At 48.9% G+C, this 13,900-nt stretch overlaps 2 protein-coding genes across 2 annotated transcripts in view; one reads left to right on the forward strand and one right to left on the reverse strand.

Moving 5' to 3' along the window:
- Positions 1-1,353: 1,353 nt before the first annotated feature.
- Positions 1,354-11,710, reverse strand: HCCS (holocytochrome c synthase). The gene is made up of 7 exons (XM_067724496.1): positions 11,562-11,710; positions 10,631-10,765; positions 7,373-7,524; positions 6,412-6,560; positions 5,566-5,685; positions 3,457-3,543; positions 1,354-2,843 (listed from the first exon to the last, which is right to left on the reverse strand). The coding sequence occupies exons 2-7, from the start codon at positions 10,731-10,733 to the stop codon at positions 2,645-2,647; spliced, it is 810 nt and encodes a 269-aa protein (XP_067580597.1). The 5' UTR covers positions 10,734-10,765; positions 11,562-11,710; the 3' UTR covers positions 1,354-2,644.
- A 154-nt stretch (positions 11,711-11,864) lies between these two features.
- The window catches only part of MID1 (midline 1), a 636,259-nt gene continuing 634,223 nt past the window's right edge, over positions 11,865-13,900 (forward strand). The window contains exon 1 of the mRNA XM_067724015.1: positions 11,865-12,130. The gene's annotated coding sequence lies outside the window, so the exon portion shown is untranslated. The remainder of the gene's footprint in view (positions 12,131-13,900) is intronic.

Here is a 13,900-nt window from a genome sequence, read left to right on the forward strand (position 1 = left end):
AACAAAACAAGAAGACGCCATCCCTGAACCCGGAAGCCGGCCCTCCTTACCAGACGCCGAATCTGCCAGTGCCTTGATCTTGGACTTGCCAGCCTCCAGAACGGTAAGAAATGAATTTCTATTGTTAATAAGCCACCCAGTTGATGGTATTTGTAATAGCCATGTGAACAAACAAAAAGTCAGTTCTATTAATTCTTTTTATGGCCAAGAAAGCTGAGGCCCAGAGATACTGAGATGAGTGAAGGGCTGAGTCGTGGCTCTAAGCCAGCCGTCTGCCTCCAGGACACTCGTTCTTTTTTTCTTTTTCTAAAATTGTGGTATAATTAATGCCGTATAATTTCAGGCGTACAACATGATGGTTCGATATCTGTATATGTTGTACAATGATCATCACAAGAAGGCGTTAACACCTGTCACCTTAGAAATTTTCTTTTCCTTTCTTGTGGTGACTTTAGTTATCTACTCTCTTAGCAACTTTCAAATACGCACTACAGTTTTACTAACTATAGTCCCCACGCTGTACTTTGTACTTATCTGCTTTGTAACTGGAGACCCGCCCCGCACTCGGGCAAGCGCCAACATCAATGTCAACGTCCTACCTACGAGCTCTGGATTTTGGGTGCTTGTGGCTGTTTGGGATTCCGCATATAAGGGAGATCATATGGTATTTGTCTTTCTGGGTCTGACATTCCACGTGGCATAACGCTCTCAAGGTCCTGCCATGCTGTTGCAAATGGCAAGATCTTATTCCTTATTATGGCTGAACACTAGTCATCTCCCTCACGTTTTCTTTATCCACTAGGCATACTGCTGCATTTTCATCTGCAGCCCCAGTTTAAACCCTCACCTCGTTTGCTAATCCTTAGCCTTAGATGCAGTAGTTTGTTCTGATTCTGAAGAGTCTACGACTGAAGACTTAGTTTAAAACCCTGGAGAATATCCAAACTGATTTCAAGTTATAAATGAAATCCCCTATCAGAGCAGAGAAGTATTGATCCCTGGATACAATCAAGTATAATTTGGACACCAAGCAGCTCTCATATCCAGGATTCTAGTCTTCTCTCGGAGTGGAGTAATGGTGTACAAACATGATCTTGTCATCAGGTTCACCTGACAGTTTACTTTAGAGGTGGTTTTTCTCAAGAAATACTAGAACCCTATAAAAGGGGTGATTCCCTGCCTGCGGCTCAATTTTCAGTTTCCAGTTACAATACGTGGTTTCTCATAATAATGCCTTAACCTATGCTTACTCAATGACACTTAGGACCAAAACACATGCCAACAGTAATTATTTTCCTCAGATTAGAAATAGTTCATCTGTCTGATGAAATAAGTGTAAAGTTACTCTTAAAAGATTTTCAAAACCTGTTAACTATCAGCTTTATTTTCTTTGAAAACACACAAGTATTTTGAAATGTAGAAGAGTTTAGGGTTGTTGGATTTTTAAAACTCCACACAAAAGAGACACAACAAATGAAATTCATACCAAATGGATCACTCCAAACTGCTAAGTCCATCTACTAATTTAACACTACAGCACTCAAATGAAAGGAGTTCATATTATTAATACTTTAAAAAAAAACCCCAAACCACCACCAACAGTCATCTGTAACATGCTGCTGTAAGTTGAACAACCAGTGTATGGATTACTGGTATAAAGAATTTCAATGGCAAACTTAGAGCTCCCTTAAACAAACAAATGTGAACGGAGACAGTGAGTTGGTGCAACCATTCTACATCTGGGAAAAGCATTCTCCTTGTGAATTCTAACGACAGTGGACAAAATATAATCGTGTTTTAGAGTGGGACTGTCCCCAGCACTGCGACTTCAGCCAGACCTTCATGGTTCAGATGAGGCCAAGCAGAGAAGGGCTTCAGGCAGGGGAAGGAATGGGACTCAAGGGTGGGATTAAGTTGTCAAATGCCAGTACAGTGAGGCCCGCTTGCGGGGGGCGGGCAGAGTTACATATCAGAACAATTGGAATTAAAACAAAAATATTTAAAAAGTTAAAACATATACTCCAATGCACGTGCATCATCAAGTCATGGGGGAGCTGAAATTATTCTAGATCAAGGTCCAGTGTGAAAAAGTCACAGAAGCGAAAATGTGCAGAGCCAGACGCACTTCAGTCTGGCTGAGCGCATTTCCCTCAGGGCCACTACTGTATCGCAGGAACTTTAGAAATGTTGGTGACGTTTTAAAAAGCGTAACGGAACACTTTTAATTGAAACACTGGACCAGGTCAGAGCTCCTGAGCATCCCATGGGCTTTCAGATCTACGTGTCAGTATGTAAGAGAAAACAGGGAGGAAAAAAGCAGCTCTCTTCATATTTTAAGCAAAGGTCTTTCTCGGAGGTTGTTCAGACTTTTCTAGATTAAATACACAGGCAATGCTACAGGGAGTGCTTCCCACTTCTCTAAATGGGAAGACGACTTAAAATGATGCAGTATCAACTGCAAGGTGGAAACAGAGCTCAGAAGAGCACGTGCAGAGCGCCCTCTGCTAAGTGACGTGTAAGGTGTGATGACCCCCTTGACACTCCCATTATATCAGGAGTGCAATTCAGTTTGGGGAAAGTAGTTTAATGTATTGCTCAGAAAAAAAAAATAGTTTATATATTCCCATGTCTGACAAAGCAGTGGTTAGGAAGTCCAGCGCCACCAGGAGACCTTCACCCTGTCCCACACGGCCGAGAGCGAATCCAGAGCCGGCCGGACGTCCAAGATGGTGAACTGGTAGTCGTGGTTGACCTCGCCACCATCGTAGTAGTCAATGACGTATCTGACTTCTGTCCCGCAACGGTTGACGATCCAGTCGTGCCTGTCAAAAGGCAGCTCGTACCTGGAATGAAAACATGGCGGCGGGGGTTAAAACGCTGGTGGGGTGTTCAGCTCGGGTTTAGGCGGTGAGCAAGGCGGTGAGGCCGCGTGTGGGGAGGCCTGCTCTCGGAGTCCACGTCTAAGGGGAGGTGAGACTCGGAGGTCAGAACAGTCCACAGTGCTGAAGGCAGGTGGGGCTGGAGGGCCGGAGGAGCCCCGATCAGAGGACAGCTTATCTGCTGCAAGGGAATAAGGTCAACGGCGGAAAGACGCCCAGGCCTGGGAGGTCAGCTGAGGTCCTGCAGAAATGCGGGCGTGAGCTGCAAATCCGACTACAAGAGGAGCGCTGACTGCACAGGCGGACAGAGATGGAGCGCGGGAGGAGGAGGGGACAGCTGCGAGAACACAGAAGATGGCTTGGTTCAATCCTGTAAGAATTAGACAGGAAGCAGCCCGCGGCGCCCTGAGCAATCCGCCTGCCAGCGGCCGCCCTGCGGGAGCGCAGGTCTACGGCTGGGCGCCGGTGACGTTTTGGAAGTTAGCACCACAGTTCTTCCACTGTCTGGTTTTGCTGCCAAGAGAAAGCAGACCCTGACCTGAGGAACAGAAAAGAACATGTCTGCACTGACACTCACCCCATCCAGGAACGAATTCTCGCCCTTGGTGAATACTCTTTCGCTTTCCCTCCAAACCGGATCAGTGATGGACCACAAGGACACTCCCTAGAAATTCCCAAGGAAGAAAACTCTATTAAAATACTTTCTTTCCCTTGAAAAATAGGGTGTTGCAGTTTCTCAATAATACACATTTTTCTGTAGGCATTTTACATAATACCACATTTACAGAGAAAGGTAACTTCGAAAAAATTCAAACAAGTAGCCCTATTCGTTAAAAATTCTGTGCTTTACTTCTGGATCAAGTACGTTTTACTCCCCGCCTTTCCCTCCATACATCTGCACTGCTCTTGGCAGGAGTGAGGAAACGGGGCCTTTCCACGTGGGGTGGGGGTACACCCTCAGGAAGGAAAGTGTGAGGCATCGGGCATCACGCTTCGCTGTCACGAAGAGCAGCTGGGGTTTTTTCAGATGAATATACGAAAATCCTATACTCTTCTCTCATTTGAAACCAATAAACAGCCTTCGTGAGGAAAGAAAACTGCTGGCTGATTCCCTAGGAACTAATGTCATCAGTGTTGGAACCATCTCTTTAAGTAACTGCATACAAGCTGACGGAGGGCAAGGTTCTGCCTAGACAGTCCACTCAGCCTCTGGGCAGACCCTAGGCTTGGACGTCCCAGGTGCCCACCGGCCCGCGCGCCGGCACTGGGGGGTCACGGTAGGCCTAGCACGAGGCACACGGCAGCGGCCCCTGTGGAGGGAGGGGGAGCTCCCGGAGGCCACCTGTCTGGGCAGCTGCTGTCATTGTTGAGACAGGTTTCGGCCTGGGCGGGTCTCTCTAATGAACTGGGAGGGAGCAAAGCACCCCGAGTGTGACGGGCCCCCAGGCGAGGACTAGCCGAGCTCCTTCCCTTCTCGGCTCTAACGACAGCACGCTTTGAGCACAAGGCGCTGCAGACATTCGGAGCCCCCGTCACGAGCCAGCCAGGAGGATGACGCCTGCCTATCCCGGGGAACTGAGAGGGGAAGCGTGGCCAAGTGACACCCAGGGAGTGATTAATGAACTTCAGAGTCCAAGCATGAAAAAACAAACAGCACCTTAAAAATCATTAAGTGGATTTTACCCAAGAAATTAATCACTCGCATTTTGCCATGAATTAAAAATATTAGCCACCGACCATGGTCAAATCTGGCTCCGTGGAGACTCCACCCTCCGCCCCACGCTTCTCCGGGGGAGCCCTCAAACCGCCATCATTCTGGAAATGCTAAGTTTGGGCCTCACCCCAGACTGACTGAATCGCAAACCCTAGGGGTGAGGCCCAGCGCTCGGTATTTTAACAAACCCGCAGGTGATGCTGATGCAGCTACGGCATGAGGACCGCGGCCCTGAAGAGACTGATGGCCCTTCGCCACTAACTCACAACTGCATTTGGTTAGTCTCCCTGAGAAAAGGGCCGTGTGCAAAGATGCCTCTTGATGTCTGCTCCTAATGGGGAGTCAATAAACGCTGCTGAGTGAACAAACAAAACTGGTTTTCCCAGCTCCCTTTGGGCAGAGAGCGTTTTAGAATCTCCCAACCCCCATGCTCTGCTTGCAGTGGACTCTGACACTCCTGTTGAGAGCTGCCGTCTACGGCCCCTCCCCTTGAATCTGGGCAGGCGGTCATCAAAGGAGAGGCAGCTTCCCTGCCGCTTTCTGGAACTCTAGCTCTGGGAACCCAGCCACCATGGTGTGAAGAAGCCGAAGCAGCCACATTTAGAGGCCATGGGCAAGTGTCCCGGCCGACAGCTGGTATCACTTACCAGAAGATCCCAGCCCACGGCTGTCAAAGCCACCCCTGACCCCTGAGTCTCGGTGGCTGAGACCCCATGCATCAGGGAGCAGAGACGAGCCATCCCTGCTCTGTCCTTTCTGCACTTGGGACTCACCAAACCCACGAGCATAATTAACTAGTTGCCATTTCACATGGCCGAGCGGGGTGGTCTGGAACAGGCCCACTACCTAAAATGTTTTATCAGAATAGCACATTGTTTGAATAAAATGCTTCTCTATTTCTTTTCATAGAAAGTGGCAATGACATTAGGAAGATGCCGGAAGGATGTTTTTTAAGACTTCAAACAGACTTACGTAGCGTGAAGGGCTTCCCACTTCAAAATTTCCTTCCAGGCCTGCTCATTGTTCTGGTTGTGAATTCTAATGATATTATACATGTCTTTCTGACTAATATCCTCATCCTTCCATGTCCACCTAGGAAAGAACATTTTGGTAAAACTTGACAAATATTACTGAGAATGCCATGTATTCATTTCATTGAGTCACCAAAAATCAGATTTACCCAGATATCAAGGATCCATCTATTTTTAAGGTGACACTTTTTCAATTAGCATCACGGATTCCCTACCTTTCCCAAGTATTTTATATAGTAGTGTTACCTTTTTTTTTTTTAAACTATTACTGGCTATGATGGGTTAATTTTACGATGAGATTAACATTTAAATGGGCAGAGAGTGCCCAGATCTAATAGCTGAAGGCTGAAACAGAACAAAGAGGCTGAGCCTCTGCCAGTAAAAGGGAATTCCTTCTGCCCGCCTGCTTTCCAACAGGGACATCGGTTTTTTTCCTGCCTTAGGACTTGAACTGAAACATCGGCCCTCCTGTGTCTCCAGCCTGCCGAGCAGATTGTAGGACTTCTCAGCCTTCATAACTGTGAGTCAATTCCTTATCACTAATCTCTCTCTATGTATAGAAAGACATACACATCCTGTTAGGTCTGTTTCTCTGGAGAATCCTAATACATTGGCCTTGCACTTATATTCTGATGAGTCTGAAAAATCAGTTGATTATTATAAACATTTACTGTACGTCTGGGGGATTAAAAACCTCTTTCACATTTAATTCATCTAAGAATTAAATGTGAAAGAGGTTAGATTCACGAGCAAATTTATACCCTCAGTAATGTGCTTACTCACTCACCCTTTCCTTAACATCGCATTCCAGAACATCTGTTCGGAAGGATAAACCCACTTTTTATCTGAATCTGCCCTCGGAATAGATGACTCCTGTCTCACAGTAGATAGTGCAAACGGCTGATCGGGGGCTGGCGTCTGATTAGGTGGTGGCATCTAAATAAAATAAATGGGTTTTTTAAAAAAAGGTTAGAGATATAAAGTTGAAACAATATAATGAACTACTTCCTAGAAAGCAAGGCATCACGAACACAGCACAGGTTCCCTATTAGACCAGCGACATCAAAGTTGCAGACTCTCAGGTCATCTGGCTGTTTCTCCTCGTTGTTTGGAGTTCTCATAAATGGTAAACGCACGCTGTACTTAAAAATTTGGTCTCTTTCTCCTCAAGGATTAAAAAGTAAAAACTAATACCATGATGGGCAGGAACTGCTACGAATTCCTGGAAGAGAGAAGGTGGGGCTATGTATGTACATGTGTGTTTGCATGTGTGTATTTATAGACAGACAGCAGCATACCACTGCTTTCTCGATGGCATTCCACTGCTGGCTGCCACGTGACACTGCACCACCCTTGTCACTGCCGTACAGGCTGGCACCCAGGTGTGCCTTAAGAGGCGCCCCAATCTTGCAGCGTGCCTACAAGGTTTCCCCAGACCACGAACACCTCCGAATTCTAGCTGTGCTAACTGAATTTCCTGCCCTCCTAAAACTCTATCCCAAAAGGCAATGTCCTCTGGCCTGGCTTATTCCTGGTCAGCCCACTCCGGGGCTTCGGGATGGCCCTTTGCTTTCTCAGGTGCTCTCTGAAACTACACTTAGTGACACATTCTAGATTTTCACTGTGGATGGAATATCAGACTTCTTTGTTTTCAAAGGACAGAAGAATCAGTCCTAGCAGTTTGTCTTGGAGTCTGTAAAAGCATCTCTGCATAAAAACTTTAGGAAGAGGGGCCGGGCGCGGATTACCAGGTTAGAAGGATCTAGGTTCTCCTTATTCTCAGCCATCGCGCCGGTGACGGGACACTGCACGTACTCGTACGCACGTTCTTGGTGCGCAGGCACAGAGTCCGTTTTGCTCCCACAGGTTGGGTCAGATGGCTCGGCACTCACTGCACCGCCTGAAATAGTTGAAGGGTAAAAACAGTGTCACCACAAAGGCCAGGACATCTGCCTCTCTCATCCTGGGCCCAAAGAGCTGAATGTTTGACTAGTGACCCACCAGCACAGGCAAAACCAGGTTGCTACTGTTCACAGCTGCCAGGAGTTAAGCTAGTCAACATTCTAACATCCTAAAGACCAGCAAAAGGTTCGATAAATTTACTTGCCCCTTGAAAGAGAAAGGGGTACCCATTGGCTTACTGTGTCATTCCCCTAGTAAAAATAAACCCCAAAGCCTCAGCATTTGCACGAGAAGCTACTGCCCACACCAGGGTTTTAGTAAGGGGTGGAAGGTAGCTGCTGTGAGCTGCTACAGAGGAACCTCCGTGGGGCCGGGGGCCACATGTGACTGGGTCTCCCTGATTTTCTGTTCCCAAATTCCAGACAAGATCCAATCCCAACCGGGACACAGGAGGCCAGGCTTTCATTACTGAGGCCTTCTCTCAGGGACTGGGGACAGGAGATAAAAAATGAGCAGAGGAGCCTTCAGAAAGGCTACTGGAGAAAAGAATGCCACTCTGCTTGTGCGTTGCTCCAGGACTAAAACAGGGCACAGAAAATTAGCACTTGGCCGAGGTTCTATTCCCTGTCAGCAGATAGCAAGTTTATCAAGCAAGGGCACACATGAAAGAAAACGTTCCACAATCCACGTAGGATCCAGATGCCACTTAAGAGGAAAGCTCTCCAGCTGCAAGAACAGCAGCGGGCAGGGTAGTGAGTGCCCAAGGATCCTGGGTACTGTTGGAAGCGAGTGTGCGGACCCAGAAGGCGGTGTAGACTCAGGAGGTGGGGGGCAGGCATTGGGAGAGCTACGGCCCAGGAAGACAGCGCTTGTGTAAAGGAACCCTTATCTTAAGCAGCAGCAGTTGGCACCACGAATACACTGAATGCTGGGTGCCCTACACGAAAAAAGATGTTTCCTTTCACTTCCTTTCCTCTGCTTCTCCTCCCAGACCCTCATTCCCTAGGACCCTGTACAGCTGTCTCCTGAGGGGTAGAGGGAGACTTGTTCCATCTCCTCTCCTCGCCACCATTCCAAGTGCCAATCTTCTCTGGGCCACTGGTCCCAGCTGGGTGTTGCAGAGAAAATCCTGTTTACATTTTTCATATTATATAACCACTAGCCCCTTCGATCTCCTACAGATACCTACATTCTTTCCTAATGCAAATTCAGCTGACGGCTCTCCTGGATACACAGCGAATGAAATCAAACCGTACACAGGGCTCTGTGATTTCCTGGGGATGCTCAGAGCAGGCACACACCTGTTTCGTCCAAGTCTGCCTCCATTCTTTCCTGTATGAAGAAACCCCAGAAGAGCACTGGACTGGTCCTTATCCAAGGTCCCAGAATTTTCACTGGCTTTGCCATTTACTAGCTGTGTGACTTGAAAGTTTCCTTAACTATAAAACAGGGGGAAAACCTACCATGCAGGATTATGAGGATGAGAATGTAAACTCCACTAGGCAAAGGATTTTTGTCTGTTTCGGACACTGCTGTTCTCTCAGTGCAAAAACAAACGCACAAAACCCAGCAGTGCCTGGCACAGAGTGGGCAGGGAGCAAATCCTTGCTGACTGACGGAGGGAATGAACAGCTATAACTGTTATATAACAGCTCTAAAAGCTATAACTGTTATAACAAGGGAGTGTCAGCACTCAGTAAGCATGCAACACTGCTTCCTGCCCTCACGTCTTAAAACAAGAAGTCACACGTCAGGTGAATTCAGGCCATACTTTTACATGGACAATCTAAAGTGGAAGGTGGACCGATTAAAAATGAAAGCATTTCCATTCTCCCCTTTGCACTTAAAAAATGAACAGCAAGTCCATCATACAATGACTTTTTTTTTAAGACTTTTTTTTTGATGTGGACCTTTTTTTTTTTTTTTGCTGTACGCGGGCCTCTCACTGCTGCGGCCTCTCCCGCCGCGGAGCACAGGCTCCGGATGCGCAGGCCCAGTGGCCACAGCCCACGGGCCCAGCCGCTCCGCGGCACATGGGACCCTCCCAGACCGGGGCACGAACCCGCGTCCCCCGCATCGGCAGGCGGACTCCCAACCACTGCGCCACCAGGGAAGCCCGATGTGGGCCATTTTTAAAGTCTTTATTGAATTTGTTACAATATTGCTTCTGTTTTATGTTTTGGTTTTTTTTTTTTTTTTTTTTTTTGCAGTATGCGGGCCTCTCACTGTTGTGGCCTCTCCCGTTGCGGAGCCCAGGCTCCGGACGCGCAGGCTCAGCGGCCATGGCTCACGGGACCAGCCGCTCCGCGGCACGTGGGATCTTCCCGGACCGGGGCACGAACCCGCGTCCCCTGCATCGGCAGCCGGACTCTTAACCACTGCGCCACCAGGGAAGCCCTATGTTTTGGTTTTTTGGCCGTGAGGCATGTGGGATCTTAGCTCCCCGACCAGGGATCAAACCCGCACCCCCTGCATTGGAAGGCGAAGTCTTAACCACTGGGACTGCCAGGGAAGTCCCGGCAATGCCTTAGTTTTACACAGAGAGTACTCCAACGGATGGAGGAGTAAAGCTGTCTTAGTAAAGAAAGACAGCGAGATCTAGACCAGGGTTTCTCAGCCTGGGCACTCTTGACATTTGGGGCCTCTGTTTTAAGGGCTGCACTGTGCATTGCAGGATGTTTAGCAGAACTCCTGGCTTCTACTCATTAGACACACCCTCTTCTCTCAGTTATGACAAAGCAAAAATGCCTCCAGGCGTTGCCAGGTGTCCTGCGGGGTGAGGGGGGGAGAACCGCTGAAGTAGACAATGGCAAACTCTGGGGGTGGGGGCTGATGTATGGGAAGAATCCCTACGCTCTCATGCACTATCTCCATCATCACACTAACCCTGTGAAATATCGTTATTATATCCTCAGCTTACAGAGGATGGGTGGAGACTTAGAGAAGTAACTTGTCTACAGTCACATCCTTGTAAGTAACAACCTAAGGAGTGAACCCAGGTCGCCTCACTCCCAGGCCTAGGCGCCTCACCAGCATGCTGTACTGTCTCCTGAGGATTCTTTTGAGAATTCTCGTTTTTATTTCCTAGACAAAGGGTAGATTACCTTTCATTTTCCCTTCATGCATTGGGCATCCCGAAGGCGGGGCTGCTGTCTGATGATCTGACGTCTGAACTGCAACATCAGGGGTAGATACAGACAAACCCATGGTTGGAATCGCAGTGTTGAATCCAAGCAAGTCTAAATTCACAGGTGCCAGAGCAAAGAGATAGATTAATGCTGATGCCTGGGCTCCAACTACTCCCTTAGTGTTTTTTGGGTTTTTTTCCCCCGCTACGCGGGCCTCTCACTGTTGTGGCCTCTCCCGTTGCGGAGCACAGGCACCGGACGCGCAGGCTCAGCGGTCATGGCTCACGGGCCCAGCCGCTCCGCGGCATGTGGGATCTTCCCGAACCGGGGCACGAACCCGTGTCCCCTGCATCGGCAGGCGGACTCTCAACCACTACGCCACCAAGGAAGCCCCCTTAGTGTTCTTAATCTGGCCAACGCTTGTTTCTCCTCCTCGTCATCCTTATGGAAATGTGCTGGGTAGGGACGCCACTTCGCCCTCCACTTCGCCCTCGAAGTGGAGCTTTAGCATATCACCCACTTTGGGAAATACTAGTGTGAAATCTACACCACCTTTGGGGACACGTTTCTAAGGGTGTGCGGATTTTGGCGGTGACGTGAGGAGGTCCCTGAGAAGTCATGTCACAGCGAGGGGGTGTAGGCCCGGGGTTGGGGAGAAGGGGGTTCTAGGTGGTGATCCGATGGGAGAAAGGAAGCCCACTGAGTCCAGATTAGACCCCCGGCCCTGGAGCTCAGCGAGGGTCTGGGAGTCTGGGAAGGGTATGGCGTAGAAAAAAAGATAAAGGAAGAAAAGGACAGTAGAGGGCAAGGCGCGGCCAGAGTCTTCCTGGCACGGTCCCCGCGCATGCTACCGTCGAATCCCAGGATCTCAGACCCCCACGGCCTCAGCCAGCCCGCCCCTCCGCACCTGACTCCGGTCCCGGGCTCCGGCCCCGCCTCTAACCGCCAACTCCGGCGCGGAGTGGCAGCGACCCGCCGGCACCTCCTTCCCCTCGCTCGGTCACCGCAGGTTGCCCCGGTCACTGCAGGCTCTCTTGCGCGCCGCTACTTCCTCTTCCGAAGGCGGAACTTCCGGGCGCGTGGAAGGCGGGCACGCGGGCTGAAAGGGAAGGGCTTCCGTCAATCACGGAGGAGCAGGCCCCGCCCTCTCCTTCCTCGGCCTATAAGTGCGAGTGTCCCTCCCCGGCCCCGCCCCTCCTGGCCAGAGCGGGCAGAGAGAAGCTTCGGCTGGACTAGAAACTTACCGTAGAGTGACGTTCTCTGCTGTAGCTGCTTTAGGCTGCGGAGGCGTTGCTTTGGAAGAGTTCGTTTTAAAATTTCTATCTTTTAAATTGTATCCCGTCAGTTTTAATTATAGTAATGACTCAAGAAACATCAGTAGGTGTGCAGAACTGTGGCCGACTCTGGAGATCTAAAAATGAACAAAACAAGGTCCCGGCTCCCCAGGTCTTCTTAACTGGGTGTGTGGATTTGAAGGTTTGTATTTTCACTTGCCTGTAACAGAAATTTAGCACTTTTTTTTCCTTCAGGAAGGCAGGCAACAAATCCTAGTAGTGTTAGCTATATGTGGCGCTGATAGCACTCACAGAGAAATAATGTCACATATGATTGTTATTTCTGTCTCAAAATACTATTCATCACTACTTTGAAATTAAAGTAAGTTTATCTTGTTTTTTAAAGTGTTAATAAGAAGCATATGTCTTTCTGTATCACCGTAGTGGATCTGTGAAGTCTCTTTCCAGGAATCGCCCTCTGCCTAAGAGAACTGCTTCAAGCAAAATCACATTCCCTCTCTGGGGACAGGTTGCTGCCTCTGAGTCCTCTCTGCAAGGGTACCTAAGCCCAGGCCCCTAGCCTCAAGCGCGACAACTCAGAAGGGCCATCCCAGCTTCAGAGCTGCTCCTAGGGTCAGCTGAGGCTTCCACTGTGACTGCATCACAGTTCCATTTCTCCTTTTGCCCTGTCTTTCTATCACTCTCTCGAAGCTGTTCATGAGAACCTTTTTTTTTTAAGATGTTGGGGGTAGGAGTTTATTAATTAATTTATTTATTTTTGCTGTGTTGGGTCTTCGTTTCTGTGCGAGGGCTTTCTCTAGTTGTGGCAAGCGGGGGCCACTCTTCATTGCGGTGCGCGGGCCTCTCACTGTCGCGGCCTCTCTTGTTGCGGAGCACAGGCTCCAGACGCGCAGGCTCAGTAGTTGTGGCTCACGGGCCTAGTTGCTCCGCGGCATGTGGGATCCTCCCAGACCAGGGCTCGAACCCGTGTCCCCTGCATTAGCAGGCAGATTCTCAACCACTGCGCCACCAGGGAAGCCCCATGAGAACATTTGTATGCACAAATCTTGTGGAGTCTCAGCCTTTTTAATAAGTGTAATTGTTATTTAGGTTTGGTGAGGCCGGCAGATTGGGAAACAACTACCATTAAAAAGATAGTTTATTATACTCACAGATCCCAAGAGATGGAGGACACACCACACTGTGGGGCGCCACACGTGGAGGCGCTGGGGTTGATCACGAGGCAGGAGGAGAGAGGGGGACTGTGGGCATGAGCCTTTATTATGGTTTCCATAAGAAGGGATGGGCAAAGCAGGGCAAGCAGGTTTAGAATTGGCTAATTGGAATAATTTCAGCAGGCTCTGGAGCATAGGGGCTGTCCCCAGTTGTTTGGTACCTGGCCCTGGGGTGATAAGGGCAGGTGGATAGTGGCCCCGAGTGTGACATCCCAGAAAGGGAGGTGATTGGGGGGTGTGAGCTTAGATGCTGAAGTCGGGGAACTGACCAGCCTCTAGCCAGAGCGTCAAAACTGGATCAAGACAGCATTAAAAAAAACTCTGTTACATTGGTGTATATTTCCTGGGGGAACCTAGCCTAATCTGTTTTTTAAAATATGTTGATAACTATATTTCAACATACAGTAGACCCTAGAACAACAGGGGCTTGAACTGCACATGTCCACTTGTATGCAGGGTTGTTTGTTTTTTTTTCCCCCCCAGTAAATACTACAGTACTACACCATCTGGGATTGGTTGAACCGCGGATATGGAGGGTTGCCTATGGACGTGAGCTTCTTCGAATTTGGGGATCCGTGGTGGGTTCTGGAGCCAGGCCCCCTCGGATACTGAGGAGCGACTGTAATTGGTTTCTTTTGTAATTTCTTGTATTTTATTTTATGCATGTAAAAATATTATTCTGAGAAGATACAGACTTCACCAGATTCCAAAGGGTCACATGGCACCAAAAGGGCAAA

This window comes from Pseudorca crassidens, chromosome X, assembly GCF_039906515.1.
Source record: "Pseudorca crassidens isolate mPseCra1 chromosome X, mPseCra1.hap1, whole genome shotgun sequence".
NCBI lineage: Eukaryota > Metazoa > Chordata > Mammalia > Artiodactyla > Delphinidae > Pseudorca > Pseudorca crassidens.

Bases quoted from the DNA above. Each gene is read 5' to 3' on its own strand.
- HCCS (XM_067724496.1), bottom strand. From the start codon at position 10,733: ATGGGTTTGTCTGTATCTACCCCTGATGTTGCAGTTCAGACGTCAGAT. The intron at 6,561-7,372 runs GTAATCCGCGCC...TATTTTATTTAG, and splicing joins ACCTAGATCCTTCTAACCTG to ATGCCACCACCTAATCAGAC. The intron at 2,844-3,456 runs GTGAGTGTCAGT...TTTTCATTCCAG, and splicing joins AGAATTCGTTCCTGGATGGG to GTACGAGCTGCCTTTTGACA.